This window comes from Nicotiana attenuata, chromosome 11, assembly GCF_001879085.1.
Source record: "Nicotiana attenuata strain UT chromosome 11, NIATTr2, whole genome shotgun sequence".
Taxonomy (NCBI): Eukaryota; Viridiplantae; Streptophyta; class Magnoliopsida; order Solanales; family Solanaceae; genus Nicotiana; species Nicotiana attenuata.
Window position 1 is genome coordinate 39,182,669 of NC_031999.1, and position 10,342 is coordinate 39,193,010.

Consider the following 10,342-nt stretch of genomic DNA (forward strand, 5'->3'; position numbering starts at 1 on the left):
AGAGAGAGAGAGAGAGAGAGAGAGAGAGAGAGAGAGAGAGAGAGAGAGAGAGAGAGAGAGAGAGAGAGAGAGAGAGAGAGAGAGAGAGAGAGAGAGAGAGAGAGAGAGAGAGAGAGAGAGAGAGAGAGAGAGAGAGAGAGAGAGAGAGAGAGAGAGAGAGAGAGAGAGAGAGAGAGAGAGAGAGAGAGAGAGAGAGAGAGAGAGAGAGAGAGAGAGAGAGAGAGAGAGAGAGAGAGAGAATTAGTTATGCGACTAATCAGGATCCTCTTTTCATAAACTGGACTTCATTAATGTAGGGAAGTTAACATATACTTTAACTTCTGTTTCATATTTCTCAGTGCTAGAGCCTCTTCTGCGGTACTCATTTAGTTGTCTACTTAGCTCTTCATTATTAGCTTCAAGCCATGCAATCTTATCCTTAAGCACCTGCAATTGAAATCACGAATGAGTTGATTGTCATCTATTGAAGTATGAAACTATCCAGGGATCCAATTTAAATTGTAAAAAGAAGATCTAAGTCATGGACAACCGTAGAACAACAAAACCACCTGTATTTCATCAGAAAAACCACCTCCACTACGGGCACGGAGTTCTGCCTGCAAATACTCTAGTTGTTGGCGCATCTTCAGCATCTCATTAGACATTGGATCTCTATTAATCTTCAAAATGTTCAAAGAGAGGTACTTAAGATTTCTTTTTCCCACAATAATGGAAAGACATTGTAAGAAAAGTTTTGTTGCAAAACTTACTACTGGCTTGTTCTGAATATTCCGAGCACGATTTGCATATTTAAGAGTGTTCAGAGTTTCTTCAGCATTTATATCAGCAGGACTAATGCATGCTGGAAAAATGTAAATTAAAGATAAGAAAAAGTAGGTGAAGTGTCCGCTTGTAGGTACAGCAGGACATGCAAGCATCTCAAAGACAGAGAAATAAGAACCATAACTTTGATTAATCCAAGACGAATATACATAACACTGTCATAGAATTCTTCAGCATCCTACTTAAACAATGTTCTTTTCTTGGTCTCTTTTTTAAATGGTAGAAAAAAGACATGTTCACTGGAGATCGAAACAATAAGAGGAAGCAGCTAATTGATATTGAGTGATGCCAGATAAATATACCTACTGAGGACTCCCAAACAACAGGTCTTAACTTCCTCAATCGGGGTCCATATAGGGACCTACCTAGCCTCTGGCCAAGGAAAAAGGAAAGGGAGCAAAAGTTAGCTAATTCCACCAATTTGCTTCGATAATGCCAAGTGCCACTGGCTTATCTCTCAAGTGAATCAAATTTGTTAACAGTGTGCCCCATCAGCCCATACTAACGATTCAAAATATTAACACCACCATGATTTAGCTTAGAATTTAAATTGAGCTCAAAGATTGTGCTCAATGTTAGGGCTAACAATCATTCAATCAATCAACTATGCCTCAATCCAAAATTTTCCTCAATCGCAAATTTTTTGAGGTTGAATGTAAAAGTTCTCTATCTCCACTGTGCTCTCTTCAGGTTTATTTCATTCTGATGCAAAATAATATGTCTTCTAACACAAATATGAGTTCTCAAAATCGTACAATTATTCCTACTTGGAAGTACCGGTTTCCAAACAGAAAAAAGGACTGCTAACAAACACGAGTAGTGTTAGTGTAACGACTAGCTTTTAATTATAAATTGTTAAAGGAACAAAAGCAAACAAAAAGCTGGCTGAAGATTACAATTATGAAGAGAGAAGATCCATACTTGCTATTTTTAACGAGCAAGATATTGTTCACAGCACATAAAGCATAACCCAGTATCAAACTTTGCTAGCCAACTCAATAGGGAAAATCAAATTTTTGACTATGAAGAGCAGCAACAATAGTGAGTAGTGTTAGATAGTTATGTAAATAACTCTAGTCCCACATGAATAGGAGTAGAATATGTATTGTGTATTGTTATAAATTGGGCTATTGTAAGAGATTTAATAGAATATCAATAATATATTTTTCTCCCGTGCATTCTCACATGGCATAAGAACAATCGTGAGAAGTTTATCGCTGTGCATAAATTCCAGCGACTTCGGGAAGAGAAATCAGTCAACCGGAAGCCCCTTTTCCGGCAAAAACAAGTCGGTCTGCATGAACAATAGTATCCGTCAGTGTTGTGCAAAAACCAACACTACCAGGAAGTAGATCAAAGTTAGGCGACCAACCTTTAAAAAAATCTTCGGCAAAAAAGGACTCACGCGCCGCCGGAAGAATTTCTCCGGCTAAGTTCCGACGTCAACGTGCCTAAGCGTGAGGCTATTTCCGGCCAGCTTTAGGCAAAACTTCATCAACTCAGTTTGTTCTCCTCGCAATTCCTTACCTTTAGATTCAGTTCTTTATGTTCCCAATAGTCCTTTAATCTCATAGTCGTTAGTTGCTTAGCCAAATCGCTTAAATGCACTGTTTTATTTCTTAATGACGTTGTTTTTATACAGGAACGTAGTACGAGGCGGATCATTGGTACCGGGCGTGAACCAAATGGTCTTTATTACCTTATCCTTGCAGAATCACATGGACTCATATCTTATCTTCCTTCAACAACTCGTCCTATTACTGATTCACCAGATTTATTACACAAACGGTTGGGACATCCAGTTTGTCAAAACTTCAGAAAATGGTACCTGGTTTATCTCACTTGTCCACTCTAGAGTGTGAGTCAAGTCAGCTCGGTAAGCATACTCGCTCTCATTTCCCTCGACGTCCTTATAATCGAGCAAAGTCACCTTTCACTTTAGTCCATTCAGATGTTTGGGGTCCTATTCGGGTCAGTTCTACCTTGGGATTCCGCTACTTTGTGAGTTTCATTGATGATTATTCGAGGTGCGCTTGGATATTTTTGATGAAAAATCGATCTGAGTTATTTTCTATTTTACAGACCCTCCACGCTGAAATTCAAAATTAATTTGGGGTTTCTATCCGCACATTTCGTAGTGATAATGCCCTAGAGTATTTCAGCAGTTTATGAACTCTCATGGGATTATTCATCAAACATCTTGACCGTACACATCTCAACAAAATGGGTAGCTGAAAGGAAGAATAGACAACTTATCGAAATTACTCGTACCCCACACATACAATCTCATGTTCCGTTGCGTTTTTGGGGGACGCAGTTCTTACATCTTGTTATCTTATTAATCATATGCCATCTTCAGTTATCCAGAATCAAGTTCCATTCTCTGTCTTGTTTCCCACTCATCTTTGTTCTCTCTTCCACCCCGTGTCTCTGAGAGCACGTGTTCTGTTCCTTACTCCAGGAAAAAAATAAGTTAGCTCCTCATGCTCTTAAGTGCGTATTTCTAGGTTACTCGAGAACGCAAAAGGAATATCGATGCTATTCACATAACCTCCGGTGGTACCTTATGTCAGCTGATGTTACCTTCTTTGAAACACAATCATACTTCACAGGTCCAGGAAATCACTTAGATATTTCTGAGGTACTACCAGTTCCATCTTTTGGAGATTCAGTCACTATCTCCCAATCATCTTCCTCTACAACTCCAGCTCCACCACCTACAGCTCATGTTCTAGCTTCATCACCAATAACTCCAGTTCCATCATCGAGTCCAGTTCAACCTTCTACAGCTCCACCACTCCTAACTTATCATCACCGTCCGGCCTAGCATCAGGCCCAGCTGATTCACATCCTGCACCTGACCTTGCTCCTACTCCGAACGTGTCTCCTTCTAGTCAACCGATTGCACTTCGTGTGTCATCGGTTGTCCGAAAGGTATACGGTCCACACTTAATCCTAATCCCCATTATATCGGTTTAAGTTACCATCGTGTGTCATCACCTTATTATGCGTTTGTGTCATCTTTGTCCTCTACCACCATCCCTAAGTCTGCACGTGAAACACTGTCTTATCCAGGAGGGCAACATTCTATGGTTGACGAGATGTCTGCTTTACATACGAGTGGTACTTGGGAGCTTGTTCCACTTCCTTCGGGTAAATTTATTGTTGGTTGTCGTTGGGTGTATGCAGTCAAAGTTGGTCCAGATGGCCAGGTTGATCGACTTAAGGCTCGTCTTATTGCTAAAGAGTATACTCAGATATTTGGGCTCGATTACAGTAATACTTTCTCTCCCGTGGCTAAAATAGCATTAGTCCGCCTTTTCTATCCATGGTTGTTGTTCACCATTGGCCTCTCTATCAGTTGGACATCAAGAATGCTTTTCTTTACGGTGATCTTGAGGGTGAGGTTTATATGGAGCAACCACCTAGTTTTGTTGCTCGGAGGAATCTAGTGGCCCTGTATGTCGGTTGCGCCGGTCCCTCTATGGTCTAAAGCAGTCTCATCGAGCCTGGTTTGGTAAGTTCAACACGGTTATTCAAGAGTTTGGCATGACTTGTAGTGAAACTGATCACTCTATGTTCTATCGGCATTCTATTTCAAATCTTTGTATTTATCTGGTAGTTTATGTTGATGATATTGTTATTACCGGCAATGATTAGATGGTATTACTAAGTTGAAGCAACATCTCTTTCAGCACTTTCAGATAAAGGATCCGGGCAGATTAAAGTATTTTCTGGGTATTGAGGTTGCTCAGTCTAGCGCAGGTATTGTGATCTCACAACGGATGTATGCCTTAGACATTCTGGAGGAGACAGGAATGATACAGGGGGAACCTCTTAGCAATCCTGCAAGATATAGGCAGCTGGTTGGTAAACTAAATTACCTCACAGTGACTACACCTAACATTTCCTTTCCTGAGTGTGGTGAATCACTTTATGGATTCTCCCCGTAATAGTCATTGGGATGCAGTTGTTTGCATTCTTCGTGGGTCCAGAGTAAGTAATAAAACTCAGTCATATTATCACTGATAGGTCATTGCAACTATATTTGCTTTCGCTAGAACAAAATTTAGAAAATTCACTATAGTTAGATATATCATTGTTCATCAGCATGCTATTGGCGTCATTCTAATGCAAAAAGGGTGGATAAACAGGACTTACCTATCATGAAAGTACGACTGTTACCGCCAAGTGAATCCTGTCATTTGCCAAAAAACTTTTAGTTGATGAAGTGTGCAAATAACTTCAATAGACACAGTGGAAATGACTCAACAAGGAAAAAACAGAATCTAAGTGTTTTTTAAGAGATGAAGACTAAACAAATCCTCAAATAATTAAGCTGTGTTGACCACGTAATAATGCCAAAGTCTGTTCACAACTTTCTGCTGATAATTCAATTAAGTGTGGCAGTGTTGGTTTTCTGATCATTCCTTTTTACCGAGAAGATTCTTTTTCATTGGCAAATGTAATTCATTGCAGCAACAAATAAGTGCTTTAAATTACTTAAAGATAGTTACATTACAGATTATGTGATGAACACAGAAAACCAACCATGGCCTCAATGACACTCTTTACTTAGTAGACTCGTAACAGAATTTTGTCGTTTTACTTATCACTTCTTCCGTCCCAGAAAGAATGGTGGGGTTTGCCAAACAAGGGTCAACCATCTAATTTCGGTGTGAATTTGGACATCAATTTCTACCTACAATTTTGTTGTAAAACTTCAACTTTCAGTTTAATTTTCAACTTCACTTCAAATGTCTTGCATAACTTTTTTGAAATAATTCTAGAGAGTACTATAAATAACAAATTTTTATAGTTAAAAACTATTTAGGTAATGTATTGAAAAATCATAGTCAAAGAAATAACAGTCTGAGTCCTTAGTAGTTATGGTGACACAAAAAGTGCAACAAAGGAAGTATTCAAGAAAGACTAAAGGATTTCAGAACAACATTTCAAAATTTGAAAGTTTAATAACACTGTAACAGGCATGATAAGAATTGGGTCTATTTAGATATTGAAAAGAAAAAGTTGAGACCATCCACTATCAAGATTGTATTATCAGCAGTACAAAGCTAAATGGTGAAAAGGTGCCCCAAATGTTAAGAACAATATCATGAAAAGCTACATAAAGGGAGACACTTTTCTTCAAGTAAACCAAGAGGATACTTGTGTTACCAGCTGGTTTCAGTTATTTTTGACATAGAAAATAATTATTGGATGCTTTTCCGACTTTAAGAGATAGGTTGCATGATACACCTATTACAGGATTCTTAAAGAAAAACATGTTTTTCTCATCTGTTTTTGTGAGAATGGTAACGAAGCAAGTTTTTCTCATCTCCAATAACTATTCCTCTATGATTTGATGAAAAAAAGGAATATTGGAATATCCTTAAAATGAAAACATGTCAAACCTGCAGGAGCCGAGTGAGTTTACTATCTCGATATGGAACATGAGTACCTTCTCTCTGCTTTTTCTCATCGCCTAGTGCACTAATAACATTTCCAAGTGCAAGAAGGCCTTTATTAATGTGAACTCCTGTTATTGGAACGTCCACCAAGTAACTGTGTCACACATGAGGCATTTTCGAACACATTAAGAGAAAACAATGAGAATGAGTACCTTCTTTAAAACGGAGACCATCTGATCCTGTTCTTTTGGCTCGCTCTGAACCAGCAAGATCCACCAAATGCAACTTGGCACAAAGATATTCTTCAGTCATGCACTCACTGCTATGGCCATCATTTGAATCCGTCGGATTGAGCTTGCGCATCTGCTCCAGTGTAATGGTGAAGATGGCATGAGACCGACTGACAAAAATGAGAAAAAAGATGAAACAGTTCATAAAATTTTGTACATAAATAATGCAACAGGGAGAATGCGTCCTTCAGATCACTGGACCTATTAAAGAAACTATTTGTAGGATACAAGTGAAAGCCTGGATTTGTGTATTATGCTATTAGCGCACAAGTATTGTACTTTTCTGCCTAAGATTCTATTAAGTATAACTTGACAAACCTTCCCCCCACAAATAAAAAAGGAAAGCAAATAATTGTTGGTGTCTTTCCATGTTATTTTACCAAGATAATAAAGGGCAGAAAAAGGAACACACAAGACCATGAGACTATGTTTCCTACCTTGACTGGTTGTTCATGTTTGTACTGCCGGTGGCCCTATTAAGTGATCCTTGCTCCAGGCAATCAGCCATTTCGTTTAGTGTTTTTACACTACGCTCAGTTGACCCTGCCAATGTAATAACACCATTTGATGTTTCACGGATCTGTATTGGTGGTTTCCTTGGGCTGGCTACTTTCCCTGTGTGCCCATTTGTTGTCTCTGATTTGCTAATACAATCAGGGTCCAGCAAATCTATTACTTCTTCTTTATGTATCTGCATAAGAGAATAACTAAGTCAAACTGCATGACCGTGCATAGTGTAGCCAACAAAGAAAGTCATAACTGTTTGGAATGTTAGTCATTCTACAAATTCCAAGTGAAGAGTGTTGTAAAATATATAAATATAAATAAGTAAAAGTGTTCTGTGCCTAACAGATTAAGCTTTTAGATGAAGTGGTCAGACAATTCAACATGGTACTAGAGCAGATAGAGGTCATGTAGTCAAGTCTCACCGCCACTCATAAACAAAGTATTTCCATGTACTTGGTCACAATAAAAAATTCAGGCCTTATGAGAGGGTCGTTGTAAAACATAACATAAATTAACAAAAGTGTCCTCCATCAATAGCATAAGTTTTTTGATGAGGTAGTCATATATTTAACAAGTGGAATTATGGAAGCAAACAAATGCATGATGCAGCATTGACTAAAAAAAACTTTACATTAGAATGAAAGACCAAATTCCAACTCATGCAACTTTGACATGCTTGAAAAATGTATAATTCATCAAAACAGTTGTTCTTGGATAGAATTCAGCGCCTTTATTTCACCATTCTCTTCTTAGATCCATGGAATGGCCTACATGTTATTTTGCATCATCGTGAACTATAACATATTACGAAAAAAATGAAGGTTGATGTGTTCACTGTCAAAGCCTCCCAGTATTCCTATATGATCAATTGATTCTTAAGTATAATCTCAAACTTACAGAAACTAAGACTATCTGTACCTTATGGCCTATTGAGCTATCTACTAGAAGTATTGAACGTTTTGCTTTAACGAGCCATTTATTTGGTCAAATTTTTGTTATTTACTGAAATGCTTAGGCATCGACTACGAAAAGAATGGCGCGAGGAGACATTCAGGGGCATGAGAAGGAGGAGGATTCTTTGATAAGAGGACAACAGAAGAAAGGAATGAGTTGGCGAACCTCAATGAAGGATACGTGCAACTGGAATTCTGACTGATGTTTCAAGGTCTCAATCTTGTTAAACAAAGTATTCATAACTTGCAAAACGAGTCCAGTTTGGCCGCCATCTTTGAAACCAGTACCCATGGTGTATGTTTTCCCAGAGCCTGTCTGCATTTCAATCGAAAGAATATGGAAACAAATGGCTGAAATTGAGAATAGCTAATATCACACATATAATATATGATAAAGGGTATACCTGGCCATAAGCAAGGACAGTGGCATTATATCCTTGGAATAGACCGTCAACAAGAGGGGCCACACACTCCTCAAACATTGTAACTGAGGGTGAACCACTGCTCCCATAAACATGATCAAAAGTAAATGAGTGTGAACCAATTTGAACCTGCAAAGCAGCCATAATGAGCCTTATACTTGCTAGATAATAAAATATGTGCATGAAATATAGACTGCAGAAGTGCCTCCAAACTCTAGTAGGCACATCGAGAATTCCTGTTACTTACTGTCTTTAAAACATAATTACTACATTCAAAGTGCTGGTGCAAGATTTCCCTATTTCCTAGTTTTTGACAATTAAGTCTCCCAGACGTCAACAAGGAAGGATTCGGAGAAGGTACTACTCCCTCCGGTTCACAATAAGTGTCCAATTTGCTTTTTCATTTTGGTTCAAAATAAGTGTCCAGTTATGTAATCAAGAAAGAATTCAATTTGCTTTTACAAAATAACCCCTATGTGCATATCCCTAAAAAGTTTTCTTACTCCTCACATTAAATGTTTAATTAGGGGTAGTTTAGTCATAGTAGGTATTTTTGTATGGAATTTAGTATTTTCATAATGGACGTGCTAAAAGCAAATTGGATACTTATTGTGAACCGAAGGGAGTAATTATCAATTAAATAGAGGAACATGTGTAATATTAATGCAGTATAAGCAGCAAGATGTAAGAAATCAGCTATTGTACAAGAAATATGGTGACACAAAAGACAAATTGTGTACTTGCTTGGTCCTGTTGTTGGCCTTAATCTTCACTAAACGAAGCCAGATATTTCAAGGAAGCAAACTAAGCTCAGAACATGTGTTAAACCCCATCAGAGTCACACTCGGACCAATCAATCAGTCAATTAAAGAAATCATTGTTGTGCAAGAAATTGGATTAGTAATCTGCAATTAAGCAGAAGCTTACACTGAATATTCCCTATTATAGAAACTATTTATTGTAGTAGTACTAGGCTATTAATAAAATCAGATTAAAACTCGGATCACATCACCATAATTGCTTGAAATGGGACATGAAGATTCCAGAAAAACATGGTCTTTGAAAGCTTTAAAATCATAATGTGATCCATAATTTCCTTGATAAAGGTATAATATCATCATCAATTTGAAAATAAAAGGCAAAAAGTAAGCTTTCCCAATAACATCACCGCAGGAACATATGTTAAGAGTCCACAATGCTGAGCCAATAATCACATTAAAAGAAAAAAAAAAAAAAAAAAAAAAAAAAAAAAAAAACTGTACCTGAGGCTTTCCAGGGACTATAAAGACACAATCTTTGCAACCTTGAAGCTTCTCATCTCCAATAAGTGGCCTAATATGAACTGCCACTTTGACACAACAATCCTCTACACAAGCAGCTTCCATTGAAAATCTTTAACAATAGAAGAAGAAAACAGACCAAAGGGGAAAGAAAATGTGTTCTTGGCTAGTGAGTTGGAAAACAGTTAGCTGAAATCTTCACAGAAGTGGAGAGGAAATTTAAGGTAGAGCCAAGAAGACAGAATGAAAGGTAGTTAATAGTTATTCCCAGAGAGAGAGAGAGAGAGACAGAGAGAGAGAGTAGAATAGGTAGTTGAGGAACAGAAAAGAAAGGCTGAAGTGTATATAAGAAGATGGGACCGTACATGTAGTATGTTTTACTGTTAACTTCAATGACAGCAACTACGACAACAACCGCTAAGATGTTCTTTCTTCTCTTTTACTTTTGTGGGGTTTGCTTTTTTACTTGGACTTCCCCGCTATGTTATACTAGTACATAGAGATGGCAAAATGGTCAACAGAAATGAGTTATCCATCCATATAATTCATTAAAAAATAGATTGGATAATGAATTTTTTAAAAATGGATCGAATATGATAAGAATTATATTATCCACTTAAAAAATAATTAACCAAATGGATAACTAATGTGCTTAAC

At 37.7% G+C, this 10,342-nt stretch overlaps 1 protein-coding gene across 1 annotated transcript in view; it reads right to left on the reverse strand.

Annotated features, from left to right (window-relative positions):
• Positions 1–10,003, reverse strand: part of LOC109234826 (kinesin-like protein KIN-4A) — a 20,778-nt gene extending 10,775 nt beyond the window's left edge. Inside the window, exons 1-10 of the mRNA XM_019400876.1 lie at positions 9,668–10,003; positions 8,388–8,534; positions 8,150–8,299; positions 6,961–7,214; positions 6,446–6,633; positions 6,237–6,361; positions 4,984–5,020; positions 750–841; positions 549–659; positions 274–426 (exon numbers count right to left, since the gene is read on the reverse strand). Coding sequence (XP_019256421.1) covers positions 274–426; positions 549–659; positions 750–841; positions 4,984–5,020; positions 6,237–6,361; positions 6,446–6,633; positions 6,961–7,214; positions 8,150–8,299; positions 8,388–8,534; positions 9,668–9,790 — 1,380 coding nt within the window. The 5' untranslated portion in view covers positions 9,791–10,003. The remainder of the gene's footprint in view (positions 1–273; positions 427–548; positions 660–749; positions 842–4,983; positions 5,021–6,236; positions 6,362–6,445; positions 6,634–6,960; positions 7,215–8,149; positions 8,300–8,387; positions 8,535–9,667) is intronic.